General features: G+C 46.2%; 1 protein-coding gene across 1 annotated transcript in view; it reads right to left on the bottom strand.

Moving 5' to 3' along the window:
- LOC102088834 (immunoglobulin epsilon heavy chain-like) overlaps window positions 1-20,608 on the bottom strand; it is a 34,251-nt gene extending 13,643 nt beyond the window's left edge. The window contains 3 exon segments of the mRNA XM_021300643.2: window positions 8,465-8,478; window positions 11,336-11,655; window positions 14,110-20,608. Of these exon segments, the coding sequence (XP_021156318.2) occupies window positions 8,465-8,478; window positions 11,336-11,655; window positions 14,110-14,155 (380 nt within the window). The 5' untranslated portion in view covers window positions 14,156-20,608.
- Between the last annotated feature and the right edge of the window lie 346 nt (window positions 20,609-20,954).

Genomic DNA, 20,954 nt, shown 5'->3' with positions numbered 1-20,954 from the left:
CACAGCCTGGCATCTATGCAGAGCTCTGTGGAGAGGTACCTGGGGGTCCTGGTGGACAACATGCTTAATGTGAGTGATCAGGGTGCTGCTGCTGCAGCAAAGAAGGTCAACAGGATGCTGGGCTGCATTAGCAAGGGCATCATCGTCAGAGACAAAGAAGACATTATCCCTTTCTACTCAGTTCTTGTCAGGCCGCACCTGGAATACTCTGTTCAGTTTTGGTCCCTGCTCTACAGAAAAGATGTGGACAGGCTGGAGAGAGTACAGAGAAGAGCCACAAAGGCCATCAAAGGACTGGGAAGCTGCCATATGAGGAAAGGCCGAGAAAATTGGGTTTGTTCAGCCTTGAGAAAGAAGGCTTAGGGAAGACCTCATCACCATGTTCCAGTAATTAAAGGATGGCTATGAAGAAGATGAAGACTCCCTTTTTACAAGAAGTCACATGGAAAAGAAGAGGGGTAATAGGTACAAATTGCTCCATGGGAGATTCTGATAGGACGCAAAGGAAATTTTTCATTATGAACTATCATCCACTGGAATAATTTCCCCAGGGAAGTGGTGTATTCCCCAACACTGGATGCTTTTAAGATTCAGCTGTACAGAGTGCTGGGCCATCTTGTCTGTACTTTACTTTTGCCAAGAAAGGTTGGACCAGATGATCTTTTTGGTCCCTTCTGACCTGGTATTCTATGAAACTGGTATTGTCAGAAATTCAGAAAACATGCCTTGAGGAGAAAACAAGTGGGAAAAAACTGCAGGTGTTATGGGCAAAGACAAGAAAATCATTATCTGGGCCACAGAGAAAAAGATCATGCCATTCAGGAGGGAATTAATGCATGATCTCTTAAATCATTGGAGGAGAAACAGACGTAGAAAAGGGACGAATCTGGGAGAATTTTAATACTAGATTGAACTGATGGATAGAGGGGCATTGCTTGTTGCAAGCTGAGATAGAGGGTCCCGTTTAAATGTTGATGCTCAGTAGTAGAGTGCAGAGTCATGATCTGTGTGGATGGTCAGGGAAAACTGGAGATGTCTTCCACCCACATGGTGTTAGTGTGTTCTCACCTACCTTCCAGAAGCTGCATTTGAGGCAGTTATCTGAATGTTGCAGAGAGTGTCATGCCACAACTGAAATTTTGTCTGTCTAAAATACCTTCTTATAAGCACTTGTTTCTCTGTAATTAATACAAGGGGACAAAATGAGTAACCTAGATGGAAACTTCTAAACTCTGGCAGGTAAAAACTGATCTGCTGAACTGGTGTTGATAATTATATGTTCAAAATCAAATGGTCTTGAACTCAACATCCAAATTTGAGTGCAAGAAAAAATGGCATGGCATACAGTGATTGTCCCATAGCTTGAATCATGATCAGCATCAAATGTGTTCTTCAAGATGCAGTTGTCTGTGGGAAAATGTTGTAAGAAAGTGTAGTACGTTGCGTCTTCAAACTTTTCAGGAAATCTGTGTTGGGTGGTTCAGTCCCCTTCAACTACTGTGTTACCTAGCCCACACCGTGGTAAATAGTCATACAAAAACATCTGTGTTTTCATTTCAGTGTCAGGTGACACCTCTTCTTTAATATCTTTTGGATGCTGCATTTTGTTTTCCTCTGCTCTTTTACTGCTGGATAATCAAACCACACAGCAATTGCCGTAAATTAAAAATAGCATTGCCAGCATCACTTTTTATGGTAGATTAAGGTAATAACACAAACGTCATACTGAAACATTGCTGATACTTGGCGACACTGAATATGGACTGATTAAGATTGGAAGAGTCTTTTTAACTCAAACTGCTTGCTTTCAGATATCAGTAAATCTAGATATTTAAGATAGACTCTTTTCTTAAGAATGCCAAGACCCAGATATTCAAATCACATTAACTGCGAGTTTAAATTTTTCTTACATACTAGGACTATCCCAGACCTACAATTATTTATATCTCTGATATTTTCATGCTCTAGCAAAATGAGTCTGTGATGCACAAATTCTTCAGAAGTTAATTTTGCTTGGTATCATTGCCTTTTTTTCTTTGTGGATCTGCTAAAATTGCAGGGGGGAAGTGGTGGCGATGCTTGTCCCAGAATGAATGAGGATGGAAAGGATATTAGAAGATTGTCAAGTACCAACCCCCTGTTTGAAGAGGGTCAGTGAAAGCAGATCCATGAGGACCATGTCTATTTGAGTTTTGAATATGGAAACTCTACAACCTCTCTGTACAATCCCTTCCAGTGTTCAGTCACTCACAGTGAAAAACCTTTTTTAAAGCAGAGTTTCCTGAATTTCAACTTGTCCTGATTTCCTCTTGTCCTGTCCCTGGGTACCACTGAGAAGAATTTGGTGCAATCCTCTTTATTCCCCTCCATCAGGTATTTATATAGATGAGATCCTCCCTGAGCCACCTTTCCTCTCTGCTTAACAGTCCAGTTCTCTCAGCTTCTCCTCCTATGACAGATGCTCCAGTTCCTTAATGATCTTTGTGGCCCTTCCCTGGACTTTCCCCAGTATGTGCCTCTCTCTCTTGTACTGGGAAGCCTAGAACTGGACACAGCATTCCAATTGAGACCTCTCCAGTGTTGAGCAGAGACGAAAGAATCACCTCCCTCAGCCTGCTGGAAACACTCTAATGCAGTCTAGGAAGATTTTGCCTTCTTTGCTACAGGGTCGCTTTTTTGGCTCATGTTCACCTTGTAGTCTGTCAGGTTCTCCAGGTCTTTCTGCCAAGTTGCTTTCCAGCTGGTTGGTCCTCAGCATGTATTGGTGTCTGAGCTTACTCCTCTTTATGTGCAGGACTTTGCATTGCTCTTCACTGAACTGCAGGATGTTCCAGTCTGCCTGGTTCTCCATCCTGTTGAGATTCTTCTGAATGCTAACACAACAGCTCCTCCTAGTTTTGTATCATCTGCAGGCTCACTGAGAGTGCACTCTGTACTATCATTAAGTTTATTCATGAAGATACGAAAACACATCAGACCTGGTTTTGTTCCCTGAGATAGTAATGGCCTCCAGCTGGACTTTATGCTGCTGACCACAGCTTTTTGAGACCAGCAGTTCAACCAGTTTTCAACCCAACTCGTTGTCCATTCATCCAGCCCATATGTAACCAGTTTGTCTATGAAAATATTATGAGAGGTTGCACTGAAGGCTTTCCTAAGATCAGGGTAAACAATATCCGCTGCTTTTCCCTTCTCCACCAAGCCAGTCATCTCATTGCAGAAGGCTATCTCATATTGGTTAAACACAATTTCTTCTTCTTATATCTATGCTGGTTACTCCAAATCATCTCGTCCTTCATACACCTGAAATATTTCCCTGGGTCCTTTTTTCCATCATCTTCCCAGGGATTGAGGTGAGGCTGACCAGCCTGCCATTCCCCATAACCTCCTTCTTGAATATGAGTGACATTTAGTTTTTCCAGTTCTCATGAACCTTTCCAGATCTCCATCACCTTGCAAAGACAATCAAGAGTGGCCTCACATGACATTACTTGGCTCCCTCAGCTCTTGTGGGTCCATCTTTTGAGGTCACAAAGACTTGTGTGTGTTCACTCAAATGTTCTTTCAACCTGATCCTCATCAGCTGAAGAAGACCTTGGTCTTCCTTGCTCTGGACTTACCCACTGACTTCAGGGGCCTAGAATTCCTAAAGGTAAATCTTATTAATAAAGAATGTAACAAAGGTGGTACTGAGTACTTCAGCCTTTTCTGTGCCCATTGTTACCAAGTCCTGTTCCCATTTAGCAGCAGAACAATTTCCCCATGTCTTCCTTTTAGTGCTGACATAGCTGTAGAAGTTTTTCTTGTTGCCTTGCGCAGATTCATCTCTAGGTGGGCTTTGGCTTTCCTGACCCCATGCCTGTGTGCTTGAAGAGTCTCCATGTTCTTCTCAGGTCACCAAACTCTGCCTCCAGCACTTGCATATTTCATTTTTTATGTCTGAGTTTTGTCAAAAGCCCCTCATTCATTCATGTAGGCCTTCTGCCACCTTCGCTTGTCTTCTTGTACATGGGATGAACCCTGTACATGGGTTCTTGAGCTTGAAGGTGATGATTCTTGAAAATCAACCAGTTCCCCCGGACCTCTCTTCTCTCTTTGGGACAGTATCTCATGTTTTATTTGGCATAAATTTCAGGGTTTCCCTAGCAAGGTGCTGCACAGATGTCCTTCGCAGAAGGAAGCTATGTACTGCTCTCTGCCTGTCACAACTGGATCCAGCTGGCACTGAAACAGACAAAACCAACCCACTAGTGTCAAAGCGTCAGCCAGTCAGAGAAGCTTATGGCATCTCTGCTCAAGTATATTTAAGAAAGGTCACCAACTGCCAGGGGTAAAGGAAATAAAAATGAGACTGTGATGGATGCACCCATTCTGACTGAGGGAACAGTACTTTGGCTCAGGCATCATCAACAAGTGGACTTGACTTAAATCAGCCCTGCTGTGAAAACTGTGAGGACTGTGCTAGGCCATATCTTCTTAGGAACTAAGGAAACTAAACCCTGTCTTATCAGGAGGTAATGGTACCAGACTGAGCTGGGTCTAAACAAATCTGTAGCTGCTGTGGCTGCAATCCTGCACATACAGCAAAGTGGGATTTGACTACAATCACTTTGTGCTATAAATATCTGTAGCCCCCCAAGCCCATTGAGCTCTCCTGTATGGCTGCAGGCTGCATGGCGGTGACCTCCCCCTTGAGCAGGGGGTTTTGTTCAGCCTGGAGGCTGACAGAGGACCTTATTTATGCTTATAAATATCTCAAGCATGAGTGTCAAGAGGATGGGACCAGACTCCTTTCAGTGGTGTCCAATGACAGGGTGAGGGTCAACAGGCACAGACTGAAACACAGGAGGTTCCATCTAAACATGAGGAGAAACCCATTTACTTTCAGGTGCCAGAGCCTGGCCCAGGCTGCCCAGAGAAGGCTGTGGAGTCTCCTTCTCTGGAGACATTCAAATCCACCTGGACACGTTCCTGTGCGATCTCCTCTAGGTGAACCTGCTGTAGCAGGTGGGTTGGACTGGATGATCCCCAGAGGTCCCTTACAACCCCAACCATTCTCTGATTCTGTGACAAGAGGCAGTTGTCAGGAGTTGCCTCAAGGAAAATATGATCTGGCTATAAAAAATTTTCTTTATCATGAGAATAATTAAACATTGGAACATGTTGCCCAGGGAGGTGGTAGAATTTTCCCTTGCTAGAAATATTCAAAGTTTTGCTTGACAAGATTGTGGACTATCTAATCTAAGGCTCTGCTTTTACCAGCAATTTGGATCTTTCCTGCCCGGATCTCCCTGTGGTTGAATGCTTTGGTGATTCTAAGAGTCTGGCTTTCTCCTGCGAGGAAAAATGCAGACACACAGGCATCATTCCACAGCATTTCCAAATCACAAAACTCTCTCCAAAACCTACGCCTGATTTTCAGGACTGATTCTGTTGTTTCAGTCCTTGAAAAATAGCATTAAAAAGGGAAGCAGAAAGGGTACTACTGGTCATCTATGCACTCAGCCAAACTGCTTCTCTTGGGTAGGTACTCCCACCACATCACAAGGATCACTGCATATATTTCTTTCTTCTTCTAACCCTCATGTCTGCAATTTAACAGCAAAACTAATGTAGGCCTAGGCTTTCTTCCAGATCGGCCCTGGTTAGGGGAAAACGTTCCTTTCTTTCTAGTGTGAACCCTGTTTGCATCTCTGTCTTGGTGTTGCTACCACAGGGGAAGGTAGGGGTGACAGCAAGTGTGAGGAAGCACATCTCCAGTGAGAACTGTTTCTTGGACATGTCTCTGGAGATGCTGATCCAGTTTTGGAAGGATGAGATGTAGTCCTTCACACACCTAAAAAAGTTCCACCCCAATCTTTTTCATAGATTTTTCTTGTACTAGTGGCCATGGATTTTCTGCAGACACCTGCGAGGAAGAGGTTGCACAGGTATTCTAGGCCTCAGAACTATTTAAGGCCTTTGATAGGAACCAGGCATGTGATGAAAACTGTTCAAGTACAAAGGCATATTGTGAGCACAAAATGGGTTATTTTATTGCTCTGGTATGCAAGCTGTGTGTGTGCATGATGAGAAACTGATAGTGCTAAACTAAAATTAGGTAGGGAAGTCAGGACCAAAGCGAGATAATTCTGTCAAAAAAAAAATGGATAACATCATAAATGAAATGCAACATGCAGGTTCAGAAGGGAGTCTTGGGATGGAAAGCTTCCTTCATCTGTATAACAATATCAGTAATACCATCTTGGTCCAAAATTGCTAGGTGATAGTGTCAGAAATATCAAATTCAGGTATGAAAGTAATAGAATTGGGATGAATGAGTAAAAAAAAAAAAAAAGGTAAGTACCTTTTGGTAACGGCAGGTTATTCATTTGAGAAGAGTGTGTGGACAAAGTGGTGCAAAAGTGGTTAAAAGCTATGTTCAGGAAAATAAAAAATTGGAAATATGGTATAAATTTGGGTGGAGAATAAAGAACTCAGGCAGGGGAAATCTTGTGGCAGCAGATCTACAGATGGTGGCAAAATGTGGATCCAAGCCCTCCAGGATCCTGTAAAGAACAACATTTGACAAAATGCTGTTTTCTTCAAGAGGTCTATAGTCAAAAGTCTTGACATGGGAAGTTTAAATAAGAAAGGATAAACTTCTAAGGAGAGACTTTTACCTTAATGTTATGTGCAGGAGAACTGCAATTTAGTAGTGTTTGTGTGTGTGATTTCTAAAATTTCTTTATAGTAATATACTTCTGTGTCAAGACTAACATTAAACAATAGAATTTTAACTCAGTATTGCTTCTGTATTAATACTACTAGTTATGATATTTGGTTTATTAGCCTATTTAAGGAATTGCTGCTTCCTTAGGGGTACATTGGTTCATCCATAAACATCATAACCACCTTGATCAATTATATTGCAAGTCTCCAGTCTACAAAGGGAATTTTGTTTCTTTGTAAACACACAACTTTCATAAATACATGTTTATACTGTGGAAATCAAAAGTCACAGATGTGAAAGAGTATCACAAGGAGGCTGGGATCCTCAGATACTCATATGAGAGAAGAGCTAGAGCAATCAGGAGAATCTGGTTCATGCTGGAGATGCACACAATCTGCATTTCACTACCCAGTCTTTGGTTTTCCAAGAACAGCTTCAATCCATGTCACAATCTGTGTCTCACTTTTCAGACTGTGTCTCCTGCCCTTTACTGTAAGAGCTTCCCAGCTTCTGGTTTGTGACTGCTTAAGGGAAGTGATGAAAAACAAATGAATTCAACCTTGCAATCTATTTTTCTACCCCAGGACTTACTGAATGTCTGTAAAGGATGGTTTAGGAAGTGACATCAGCAAATGCCAGTGAAAAACAAGCCTGGGTTCTAAATTTTTCATAAGGGACAGAAGTTTCATTTGGGAAGGATGGACATGGCCAAGTCTCAATTTAGTGCAGGAAATAAATTGATAGATTCACACTGGATCATGGTACAAGCATGTTTTCAAAGCACAGCTGGGTAAGACACTCAAGTATATTGTTTATTGCTGTGTATTTTTTGTCTTCAATATCTGGTGCTATTCTTCCCTTTCAGAAGTCCGTAAATCCAGCACATACTGGTACTTTAATTCCTTTTAGTCATCCTGGCCAAAGAAGAATACAGTGTCTTATTAAAATGTACTCTTTCAGCTCACTTTTCCAAATGAAAAAGACCAGTCCAATGTCATTGATTTGACACAATCCTCCCTATGTCAGTGTGAGTGGCACAGAAGTGCCTGCAAGCTGTTACACCATGCATCCACAGAAGACATCTTGTTCTTTCTTTGCTAGAAGAGACAGTGACTTGGCCTGGGTGACAGGGCAGAGCTTATAAAATTATTTGGACAGATCCACCTACAGTTCTGAGTATGTCTCAGGAACCTGGCTGACCCCAGTGCTAAACACAGACGTCACTGTATATGAACAAAACAGATTTTGTGTGATTGACTGAGAGATCTGATGAACTTAGGGGCAGACACAATCATCTGTATCTGGTTAAATCATCTGGAAAGACAAATACAGATATGAAAGCTGGAGATAAAGAGACTGAAATAAATGCATTTGTGTGTGTCTATGTCAACATGTGCAATCACTACTGAATATCAAGCCAGACTAGCCTGTCGCGGTTGAGACGGACAAACGACATAGATCAAGTTCTTCCATGATGAAAGTAGAAGATGCCATTTATTGCCACAAGTGCATTTTTATACAGTTTTACCAAATAATGTGTCTCTTCACTATTGGTTACAAGTTACAGCATTAACATCTCATTGGCTATTTTTGCTATCATCAATGTTACTCTTTTACTCCTTTGTCTCTCACGGGTACATCCTGAACATCTCCGGATACTCCTTTACTCCCATCTTTCTCACGGGTAAGCCTTCATATCTTCAAGGCTAATTTATGTTCCCATGCCCTCTGTCAGGGAATCCAAGGACCCACCGTAGTTCCCCACACTAGCCAATGAGTAAGGGGCTTGGGAGCCATCAGTTGAAGCAGTTGTAAGTCTGGGCAAGGCATCGGAGAAACAAGGGAATCTGATATTTGGTTACTGTGAAGAGTGGGCAGGAAGTTCAAACCAACTACCAGAGTACAGGCCAGAGGTTTGGACCTCTGGTCAACTACTGGTAAGGCCAGAGGTCCAGACCAGCTAGCAGAGAGACCCTTTGCATGTGAGGCCCCTGGGAGGCAAGGGTATCCAGGGCCAGATATTGCACAGACTGGATGTCTAAACTCAGTTACTGGAAGGGGGGGCACATAGAGTGTGTGTCTCTATGGGTGGGTGGATGCACAGGTCTGTGTCTTGTCCCACTGAGGGAGGAGAAGTAACTCAGATTCGTCATTCCCTTTGGTTGGAATAGAGTATACACAATACTTAAGGTCCATTAAAAAAGACTTCTATTTTGCAGCTCAGCCCAACTGGTAAATAATTTAGGGGCAGAAAGTTTTATGGCATATGTGGGGTTTTATACCCTACATTACTTACTGCTTATTAAAAGGAAAGCAAAAGAATAGAAAGAGAGAAAAGAGGAAAAGAGAGGCAGAGATATCACCATCCTTTCAGCTCCTGCAACATGTATGATGAGACTTGTAGTCTTGGTCCTCCAGTGATGCGTATTGTCTGGTGTTTGACTCGGTTCCCTCCGGTGCTTGGCTTGTTTCTGTGATGAGAATGGTGGGTGGAGTAGTCCTTGGGGTGGTGAGCATGCACCTGCACCCAGCTCTTGTTCCTGTGTGTATTTCGTAGTCAAATTCCCACCTCTCAATTGACCGCTTGCATAATCCTTGATCTTCTGTGCTGGCATCACTGGGGGGGTGACCGCGAAAGGTGGAAGGGTCCCAAAGGGTCTCAGGTTATCTTGAAGGGTCTCAAAGGGTGGTCTGGGGTCTTCTCCCTTAGTGCCATGCTGGGCCTATTAGAACACAGAACTGCACACTCTTCAGCCTCCCCCCCTCCCCCCCACCTCCTGTGGCAGCTGGTCCTTTGCCTTCAGCTTATCATTGTTATGTTAATCGCAACTTTATTTCATTATCGTGATGTCCCATCTCCTGCAGCTCATTGTTGCAGACCTGGTTTTGCCACAATGTTTGAGACCTTACCTTTTCAGTTTCTCACAATTTGAGAACCAGCAACTAGAGTAAGACTACTGGCCTCAGAGGTCTGGACAACTACTGGGTAGACCTGAGTTTCTAGGGCCAGTTACTGGAGGTCTCCACAGTGCATATATGTGAATATATACACATATGTACATGTTTTCAGTTAATCGTCTTTCATCCTGATCATCCAGAAAGAGAAACAATTTCAGGCTGTTTGAGTGCTGTGTTCTCTGTTTCTTGATCTGTGTTGCCAGCCATTTATGTATTGTATACTGTGTGAGTGCGCCCACCAGGAATACATGCTCAGCCTCACCACAGGCCTGACCTGGAAACCATAGAAGCCAACTTAGAATCACAGAATCAGAGAATGGTTGAGGCTGAAAGGGACCTATGGAAGTCACCCTGTCCATCCTCTTCTGCTCAAGTATGGCCACCTAGAGCCAGCTGTCAAGGGCCATGTCCAGATGGCTTTTGAGTGCCTCCAAGAAGGCAGACTCCACAACCTCTCTGGGCAAACTGTGCCAATGCTTTGTCATTCTCATGGTAGAAGTGTGTTTCCTTAAGAGGGAACCTCCTGTGTTTCTATTTTTGCCTGTTGCCTCTTGTTCTGTCACTGAACACTGCTGGCAAGAGCTTAGCTTCATCCTCTTTACACCCTCCATTCAGGTATTTGTTGACATGAATAAGATTGTCCCTACAGAAACTTCTATTCTCTGTGCTAAACAGTCCCAGGTCTCTCAGCCTTTCCTCACAGGGAGACACTCCAGTCCTTTCATCATCTCTGTGGCCCTTCACTGGGCTATCTCCAGTATGTCCATGTCTCTCTTGTACTGAGGAGCCCAGCACTGGACACAGATTTCCAGATGTGGTCCCACCAGTGTTGAGCACATGGGAAGGATCTCCACCCCCGACCTGCTGGCAGCGCTTTTCCTAATGCAGCCCAGGATACCATTTGCCTTCTTTGCTTTCTTCCTTCCTCTTCTCCTCCACCACCTCTGCACCCTCAGAGGCACCTTCCTCTCCTGATGGTCCCTTGCTTGCAGGCTCCTCTCACCCAAAAAGCATCAAGAGCCCAAAAGTCTCTCCCCTTGTTTAGTGAGGTTTTACACATGCTGCTGTAGGCTGGCACTGCTCAGGCCCCATCCCAGGCCCAGCATGTGACAAAGCATCTGTCCACTCCTCCATGCCCAGAGCTGTGAGGGTAGCTACCTGATGAGGGTACAAGCCAATTCTTTACAGGAATGGGTTGGACAGGCAGGCTGGGGCAGATGTGGGCTGCACACAGGAGCCATGTGCCCTCCTGCAGCCCCTACACTGGCTCCCAAGCATCCCTGCCCAGAGAGGTGCCCTGAGGTGGTCGCTCTGTCCCCATTCTCCTGGGACTGAAGGAGCACCAGGGCAGCCATGAGGAGGAGGAGGTAATGGCAGCACGTGGGGAAGTGTGTGAATCGTGATGCTGTGTGAGGGGTGTGGGGACTGACCTGCCCATGAGACTTATTCGTACATGCAATTTTATTTTTAACTTCCATCATAAATGTCAAATTTTACTGCAGATTCTGTTGCCCATGGATATATTGGGAGTTCCAGCATCTATTAATCCCAGACTTCACTGATATTTCCCAGGGCAAGTACAGGCAACTGTAATTTTGAGAAAGGGCGCTGTCACCACAGCAGTCCTCCCCCTTTTCATGCTGCCTCTCCCTCCATTGGTGTCACTGTGTGCTGCCTGGCACAGAAATAGGTGGCTGTGTCTAAGGCTGTAAGGGCATGCAGCTGCAGGGAGACCTTATTTTTGTCTTTATCTGCAGAGATGATGACTCGGTCTTGGAAGGCTGGAGCATAGCCCGTGTTATTCCCAAAAGGATAGATCCAGCCTACAAATTGCAGCTCCCCTCCTGGGGCCTGATGGACACAATTCCAGTCATATCGACGGCTCTGCAGATGTGCTCCCGTTACCGTACAGGTGAGTGGGAGTGATCCAGAGACCCTCCCCTCCTTGGGACCAGATGCCACCATCTTTATGGGGGAAATGGTACCTGGAAAGACACAGGGCAGGTGTGAGATTTGAGTGTCTATGAGAAAGCTCATGGGTGCAGTAGTCCATCCTGGAGTTCTATGGTGAACAAAATCAGTATTTCAGCCTTTAGTTCCAGGAGTTATCCCTGGAGGCACCGGCTTGCCCAGAAACAATAGCTGCATATTTCTTTGCACTGCCCAAATGACTGCTGAGGCAGGAGACCCATGAGAATCTGGGTAACTGCTGGTAAATATGCCATATCTTTAAACATGAATCCAGAAGCTTGACAGAAGAAGAGCATGGAGTTCCCGGCCCTTCCAAGTCCTCCTACTCCCTTCACCAGCTGTACCTGGACCCACACCCCCATGCACAGAGTGCAGAGAACAGATGGGGCATGGACACATAGTAAATTGGTTTGTCAGCTGCACATAAGCCTCAGAGGGACCAGAAGCATAGGAGTCTTAAACATTCCCAGGAAACAGCCGGCTCCTAGAAAATCCCAAAGCTGCTCAGAGTGAGACTCTGCACAGCTCCTTGAGGCAGCTATTGGCTTTCTCTAGAAATGTCTTCCCCTTAGTCCACCCTCACAAAAATCTCTGAAAACTTCCCTCGTCTGCACTACATTCAGCTCTGAGGCCCCCAATGTAAGAATGACATGGACCTGTTGGAGGGGGTCCAGAGGGGCCATGAAGACAATGACAGGGCTGAAGCAGCTCTCCTATGAAAACAGGCTGAAAGAGTTGGGGTTGTTTAACCTGAAAAAGAAGAGGCTCCACGGATACCTTACAGTAGCCTTCCAGTACCTTAAGGGGACCTACAAGAAAGCTGAAGAAGGACTTTTTATAAGGTCATGTAGTGACAGGATAAGGAGGGATTGCTTTAACTGAAAGACGGGAGACTGAGATTAGATATAAGGAAGAAATTCTTCACTATGAGTGTGGTGAGGCCATGGAAAAGGCTGTCCAGAGAAGCTGTGGATGCCCCATCTCTGGAAGTGTTCAAGGCCAGGCTGGACAGGGCTTTAAGCAACCTGGTCTAGTGGAAGGTGACCCTGCCCATGGCAGGGCAGTTAGGACTAGATGATCTTTAAGGTTCCTTCCAACCTAAATGATTCTATGACAAGGTCAAGAGCCAAGAACCCATCCTCTATGGGATCACATTCTTCTGGTTTTTGGGCAGGGAGAGAAGAAACTAAACCCCAGAAGGGACACAGAGAGTAGCAGGGGCCCTCCTGACTCCCAGAAGGGAGTCCCTGGGTTGACCACTCTGGCCCTATCACACACCACCCCTAGCACTGAGAACACCAGCCCAGGGGACAAACCAGTCCCAGCTGCTGCATGGGTAGCGGTGAGCTGAGCACGTCGGGTTCATCTGCACTCTTTGTGGAACCATGGTCCAAGTGTACCCTGCAGCTCTGCAGGAGCATAAGTCAGGGCTGGGACCCTCCTGGGACCCTCTTCCAGCCTGCCTCAGCAGAAGGAAAGACATTCCCTGCCCCTCTCCCTCTTCCCTAGCAGTACCTCTCCGCCTCCTCCTCTTGCATCCACAGGAGTGTTCAGCTCTTTTTCCACCCTCTTGCCTGTGGTCATTCACTCTGGCCCTTGTGTAGGAGAAACCAGTGCCCTGGGGTGGAAACTGGAGGTGCTGGAGGCAGCAGGAGCTCAGTGGACCTGGTAGCTCCAGGGTGAGCAGAGACCCAGGCTGCATTTTGCCTGATCCCTGCCCCGCTCCTGCAAGCTGTGCTAAGTCAAGACATGCAGAAGTAGCTGGTAGGATCCAGAGGATGCAGGATGCACCAGACCAGAGACATGCTCTCAGAGTTGTTTCTAGAAGTGGTGGCTTGCCTGTCCACAGCAGCCCCACATTGCAATATGAAAGAACTGTGGCTGATGTAGGAGACAAACTTAGTAATCCCACACTAGGCATCTGTTGGTACAAGTAAAGCTCAAAGGTCAGAGGCCTGGCAGGAGAGATGCATTGAGTCCATGGGTGCTGTCAGACCCTCCCCACCTGCCACCAGCCACACTGGAGGTCTCACACCTGCCAAGACACACAGCCAGAGTCACAGCCACAGGAAGATAAGTGCAGGGTGTCCAAATGCCTCCTATCACTTTTACCTGTTGTGCCCCTCATTCAGCCCACAGCCAGCCTGGCACCCCCCATTCCCACCCACAGCAGGACAGTGCAGGGCTGATGCTCTGGGGATCTGGAGAGAAGGGTCAAGATCATGAGAGGACAGAGCTCAGATCTGCCTAGGTCAGGAGCTTAGTCTACCATCCCTGGGTCTCTTCTGTGCCTGGTGGTGGGGTAGTGCAGGGCTATGTCAGATCTCCATCCTTCTATTGGTCCTCTCACCTCCACAGATCCTATGGAAGGGCAGGAAAGGGCAAAATATTTTGGGAATGATACAGGTAGATGGAAGCATAAAGAAACCATGTCCATGACCTCTTCCCAGGAAAGAGGGACCTCTCACCTTCAAGGGCTGCAGTAAAGGTGATGACCAGCATCCACAGGAGCATTGCAGGCTTCCCCAGAGGAATTCGCACGGTGCAGCATGAAGTAGGGAAGTAAAATTGTGGGGCTGAGAAGGGCTCAGACCTTCCCCTCTTCGAGTCAGCAGAGAAATGCCCTGTCCTTCCAGCACTGATGGCTCAGACTCCCTTGCCACTCTGGGCAGATTTGCAGCCTTTTCTGAGCATCCAATTTGCAGGTGCAGGTACTTGATACACTGGGGAGCTGGATACATTCATCACTGCTGGGCTGGGTGGGGACAGGAAACCACATTCCCTTTTGTGTACTGCTCAGTCTGCACAGGGACCTCTCATTTCCTCAGAGCCCCTCATACCTCACAACATCTCTGAACTTCCTATCAGAGGCTGTGGCTCTGTAGATGAGTATCACACAGACACCTGGGAGGGGACTGGCATGGCAATATGGAGATGGTCTCCTCCCTGGGAGTGGCATCCTCCCTTCCTCAGCACAGCCCAAACCTGCTGCTGCATCTCCAGCCAGGGGTCACAGCTACCAGGTCTGGGAGGGAGCAGGAGGATTTTCACTTCTGGATCTTTCATGCCCATGTCACTCTGAGTGATGAAGGTGATTAAGATGGAACTACTTATTTTTTCTGATTTAACAGGTTGGTTAGGAATAATGTTTTTAAAAAGAGAGGAAGAGGTGCTTCCCAAGATAAGCATAGACTGCCTGAATCTCAAGAGACCATCACCAAGTGCATCTATACCACAGGATCCTATAGCAGTGCAGGCATGTCAGCCTGTCAAGCAAGACATGCTTTTTGAAATCCCAAATGCCTGAATAAAGACAGTTACTGCAAAACAACTGCCGGTTACTTGGGCTGCTTCCAAACTTGTTATAGCCACCAGAAAGATTTTATGAACAGTTGGGTTCTTTCTCCAGAGCAGTTTCACATTCAGATCTTGGGCAAGTTGTCTGGAAATGACTTCAGACCAAATGTACATTATTGTGGCCAGCTACAGGCTTTTAAGGTTACCCATGAGCCTGGGGAAGAGGAGGTAGATTAAGTTCAGATTCCAGGTATTAGACAGGTTGCATACAGCTGGATAGAGTGAGACACTTGCAGAGAGAGTATTGGCTAGGGCTGAATGATGGCAGAATTATCATCCTTTATAGGGAGTCATTCTAAGCAATTAGTGCATCTTAAATGTAAGATAAAAAAAATGATTAAAAAAAAATCTTCTGTCCAAGCAGGTTAACGATAAAGACACAGGCACTTCCTTTTTTTTTTTTTTTGTCAAATTAGGCACATTATCACTGGTTGGTTACAGGAACGCTAAATAGAATATCAACAAGCAAGGCAAGGAAGAAAAAGAAATTACATTTTAAAAGTCCCTACCTCAGAGAGAGGGTACATAACAGACAGACCAGGCAGAACTGAGACTTTTCAGTGTTATTCACCTTGAAGGTGGTCAAGGGCTTACAAAGTAAGATTTAGACCTCAGACTAGTCCTCAGACTAATCCTGAGTCCACACAGCGTCATAACATGTAAGGTGAAGTTCCTCACATTTGTCACCCTAAAGCCTTCCTGCAGTTTTCACTCCCAGCCCTGCAGCCTCCCCCAGGTCCAGGCAGTGCTGCCTCCCTGGCTTAAAGGGCTCCAGCCCTCAGGGCCTTGCACACCTGCACTGCAACCAAGTCATCAGGTCTCTTCTGTTGTGTGCTGCAGTGGGAAGCAATGGCCACTGCTGGAAGAGTTGTCCTTCCTTTTCCTCCTCATTTTCTAGCTGAGATTACAGCCTTGGGCAAGGGACCAAAGAGTTCAGTAGAAAAAACAGGAGGCAATATAAGCAACGAATAAATGTTATCAAACAAAGGACAGTATAAAATTTCATGGCTAATTAGCACTGCAAGGTCTGCACCTGACCAAAGCCTGCTCCAATCAACACTGAGTCAAACTGTGGAGACTGAGCAAGACCTGAAAGCACCACATAGCTACTGCAGGAAAAGTATGAGCAGGACTCCTTGCTGCATTGGGGAGTGCTCATCCAGGGAGATGGCCACTGGGGGAAGTTCTCTCTTTCCCTTTTCTCTCTCTTTTTCCTCTCTTTTATTACCCACCTCCCCCAAGTAACTTTTACTGATATAGCTGATGCCTGTCATTAGCAACAGATCCTGACACCTCTGACAACTCTAGTCAGAGGAAGCTGCAGACACACTGCAGGAAGCACAAAGTATGAGGTGAAGTGGAACATCACACAAGGACCAAAATGGTGAAAAATGAAATTTTTCAGTTGGGGGAAGATGGCAATGTGATTTCTATGTGTCTCATTAGAGGAAAAGTTATTTACCGTAACCCTAAATTGCTCAATCTATCAGATTATACAGTGCCTGCATTTTTGCAGACTTGACCAGCTCACGTGACTGTGGCAGCAGCTTGATCGGGTTGTACAAAAGAAGTACGTAAATCAGTCAGACTGAGTAATTGCAACCAAAGCAGTAACTTAGAACTAAGCTCCTTGAGGGCTTCATGTGGGTTGGGCAGTCTTCTGAGGTGCCTAATTAAACACACGAGTAAATGGAATAAACCACAGTTGCAACCACATGGTTTGCATGTATTCCTGTGTGTCATTCAAGTAAGAGCACTTATGCTTTTCCATTGAATGTTGCGTAGTTTTTTTCTGTTCTTCTTGTACCCAACTGGAGTCTATAAAGCATTATTCTGCTGCTGTGGCAACTGTTGGATTGACAGTTTACACACTTAATTCTTGGTCCTGCAAACTTGCTGAGCATGCTGGTTTACCCATTTGGCTACAGTTACACATGTATATGAGTAGTGTGCTCAAATGAAATCGCATTATTAGGTAATCCACATATAAACATATCTTTTCAAAAAGCAGTAGTAACTGTTTACCACTGGTGCTCTTCATTCTTGAAGGAAATACTGTACATTTTCAGTTACATCAATTGGATTATTTTCATATTAGTGCTGAGAGTACTTTGCTAGTGTGAGCTATATTATCATTTAAATGAATGCCAAGGAGATTACCTCCTCTGCACCAAATCATTAGCAACCCTATCCAGAGCTATGCATCCTTTATATTTCTAGTTCATGGGTGTTCTGCCCGTAAAATTAATGGATGTTGGTTTCTGCAGTGCAGCTGTCTATTTCTGGCAAGTTCTAATTTTTGTAATGAGGAAAATTGAAGAAAACTGAGAGTGCTCAATAAAAGGATGTTAGCAACATAAGTGTTCAGAATATACAAAGCATGACCTAAAATTGTGAGATTAGAAATAAATGGGTTGAAATGGGGGGAAGGGTGGAGAGAAAGATCTCCCACCAGTGCATCAGATTTTCAAATGTCAGTAATTATGAAGGCAGAAAGCTCAGTTGATATGAGTTGCTCAGGAGTGTGAAAGACAAGATGCTAACGGAAATATTTGCTGAGAAGAATGAAACTACCTGAGACTTTATACCTCAAGGGCAATATGACCCAAAGACCTACCCTAAGCCAGCTCTTGATGTCTGAGAACACCCCATACCAATTAAAAAACAAACAAACAAACAAACAAACAAAAAAGCTTTATCCTTCAATAAAACCAGTTGTACAACCACAGCCAAACCACAGCTGACCAGAATCCAGGATAAACTCCCACACCTGCACAGGACATTGGTTTAGAACAATGAGGATTAACACACCACTGACCACATGTCCACACCACCTCCACAGGACAAGCATGTACTGATCCTGCTTGGGACAAGTACATACCAATTATGTGAGCAGCAGTAACTGATTAGCCCACCCCTTAACAGGCATGATTTGAATGGTCTACACAACTGCATTGTAACATATATAAACCCTGCATATACATATATATATATATATAAAAACCTCTGTACTGGCATCCTCCATGCATTAGGCTGGAGCACTGCTATAAGCATAACTAAAGTATTAAAAAATACATTCCTTTGGTAATTTTATGCTAAGCATTCTTGCCCTTTTCCTCAGCTGGCGACTTCCATAATGCCAAGACCACCACACAGACAAGCTCCAACATACCATCATTTCCCCACTTACACCTGCTGTCCAAACATTGCAGCTGTAGGTGACGGGGCTAGATCCCAACACGGATGTACCAAGAAAGCACATATGCTAGGCACCAAGGAACAGAGTGCTATAGAGCTAGAAAGAAATTATTAGGGGAAAAAAAATCAAAACTTATTAATTCTTCTCAATAACAAGTCTTTTCCAGTTGTCTTGTCCTGTCCCTATGGTCTCACAGTTACTGTTTCTACATCCCAGGGAGGTTGTCATTTCCAGCCCAGGAAAGCCAAAGGCCACCTCAGGCACTTAGTGGTATATTCAGCAAAAGCCAACAAAAGAGCGACATGTGGCTAATCTCATAGCTGCACCCACAGGCCACCCAGAGCAAATGCTAAGGCAAAACTAAGACAACCCCTGGACTCTAGGAGCACAGAACTCAGCTCCTGTCTGTAACAATAACGTTTTGTAATCCTGTCCCACTAAAACACCCTATAACCCTGCCACCCCATCACACTGTAATTCTCCTGCCCAATAACCCTAGCACCCCAAAATGCAAGCATATGAGAACCCAAGGAAACTGTTAGTCTAGCACCCTGTAACCTTGGCACCCCATAACACAAGGACACTGTTACCCCAGTAGCCCATCACCCTGAAGCACTGTGCACTAGAACTCCCTGTCTACATCTGTCAGGCTCTTTATCAGGCTCTGTCAGGCTTTCTAGGGCCCTGCCAGGCCCTGTCAGGCTCTGTTGTGCATTCTTGAGCACTGTTGGGCTTTGTCAGGCTCTGTCAGGCTTTGTCAGGCACTGTTGGGCTCTGTTGGAATCTGTCGAGCTTTGTCATGACGTGTCGGGCTCTTACGGCATTTGTCAACTTCTGTCAGGCACAGTCGGGCTCTGTCAGGCTTTGTCAGGCTCTCTCAAGCCTTTTTGAGCCCTGTCAGGCTTTGTCAAGCACTGTTGGGCTCTTTCGGAATCTGTCGAGCTTTGTCATGAACCTGTCAGGCTCTGTCAGGCCTTGTCTGGGCTTTGTCAAGCCCTCTTGGGCTCTGTCAGTCCCTGTTGGGCTCTGTCAGGCTTTGTCAGGCTCTGTCAAGCTTTGTCGAGCCCTTTCAGGTTCTGCCAGTCTTTGTTGAGCCCTGTCAGGCTCTGTCAGGATTTGTTGGGCTCTGTCAGGCCCTGTCAGGCTCTGTTAGGCCACATCGAGCATTGTAGAAAACTGTCGGGCTCTGTTGGGGTTTGTAGGGCCCTGTTGTGGTTTGCCAGGCTCTGTTGGGCCCTGTCAGGCTCTTTCAGTCTTTCTTAGGCTCTGTGGGTCTCTCTCGGGCTCTGTTTGACTTTGTTGGGCCTTGTTGGGCTTTGTTGAGCCCTGTCAGTCTCTTTTGGGCTCTGTCAGGCTTTGCCAAGTCCTGTCAGGTTTTGTTGGTCTCTGTCAAGCTCTGTCAGGCTCTGTCAGGCTCTTTGGGCCCTGTCAAGCTCTCTCAAGCTCTGTCTGGCCCTGTCGGGATCTGTTGGGCTGCGTTGGGCCTTCTCAGGTGTTATCAAGTCCTGTCAGGTTCAGTCAGGGTTTGTCGGGATTTCTCAGGCTATGTCGGGCCCTGTTGGGCTGTGTCAGGCTCTGTCAGTCTCTCACGGGCTTTGTTGGGCTCTGTCAGACTTTGTTGTGCTCTGTCAAGCTCTCTGAAGCCCTGTCGGGCTCTGTGGGGCCCTGTCGGGCTTTTTCAGGCTCTTTCAGGCCCTGTCAGGCTTTGTTGACCTCTGTCATATTCTTTCAGACTGTGTTGGGCCTTTTCAAGCTTTGTCAAGCCCTGTTGAACTCCATCGGGTTCTGTCGGGTCTTGCCAGGACCTAAAAATTCGGTATTTTGACCCTCAAAATAAATATTTGGATCCTTAAAATTGAGTTTTGGGCTCAAAATGAGGCTTTTTGCCCTAAAAAAATGAGGTTTTTTTTCCTCAAAATGAGCATAGTTCCATAAAATGGAGTTTGGGGCCCAAAATTCCACTCCCCCCCACCCAGTCTCCCTCCAAATCCCTCCCATGGGATGCCCCCAGCCTTTTGAGATCCCCTAGCCCCTTCAATAGCCCCTGAGACCCCCCCAAAACCCCCCATAGACCACCCCAGGACCCTATGAGACCCCCAGTTATCCCCCTCAGGACCCTCAGTTCTACCCCAGACCCTCCAATAGCCCGCCCTGGGAAGTCCAGACCCCCCATTAACCCCCAATTAGACGTTCAATTCAATCAAACTCGTGTCTCTTCCCCGTTTCCTGGCCGCGCCCCTGGCCACGCCCCCGGCGTGGCTGCGCAGGCCCGATCGCTCCACTCCCCCCCACGGCGCGCTCCCTCTGGCCGTGAGCAGAAGCTCCGCCCCCTGTATGCTCTTGACCAATGAGTAATCACTCCGCCCCCCTTCCCATTCTCCCCCCGCCCCACTGCTTGAATGAGCGATAGCTCTGCCCCCCCCCCGCGCTCGCCCCGCCCCCTCTGTGAATGAGCGGTGGCTCTGTCCCTCCCCGCATCCCCCCGCGCGCTCCACCGCCCCTTCCCCCCCCCCCCCCGCGGTATTTTTTTGGAGGGAAGCAGCGTTTTTTGGGGGGATAAAAAGGGCAGTTTGGGGGTGGGAGGGGATGGTGGGGGTGAGGATGGTGAGAGAGGAGCTGAGGGGGGGAAAATACAGCTCGGTTGATAAACAGAAGTCCAGGGACCAGGGCAGAGCTGCGGGGTGTTGCCCTGGAAGGCAATGTCCAGAACAGGATGTGCAGACAGAACCCCTCCTAGAACAATCACTTGGTTTACAG

This window comes from Columba livia, chromosome 11 (genome assembly GCF_036013475.1).
Source record: "Columba livia isolate bColLiv1 breed racing homer chromosome 11, bColLiv1.pat.W.v2, whole genome shotgun sequence".
Classification (NCBI taxonomy): domain Eukaryota; kingdom Metazoa; phylum Chordata; class Aves; order Columbiformes; family Columbidae; genus Columba; species Columba livia.
This window is presented reverse-complemented; position numbering and strand designations above follow the sequence as displayed.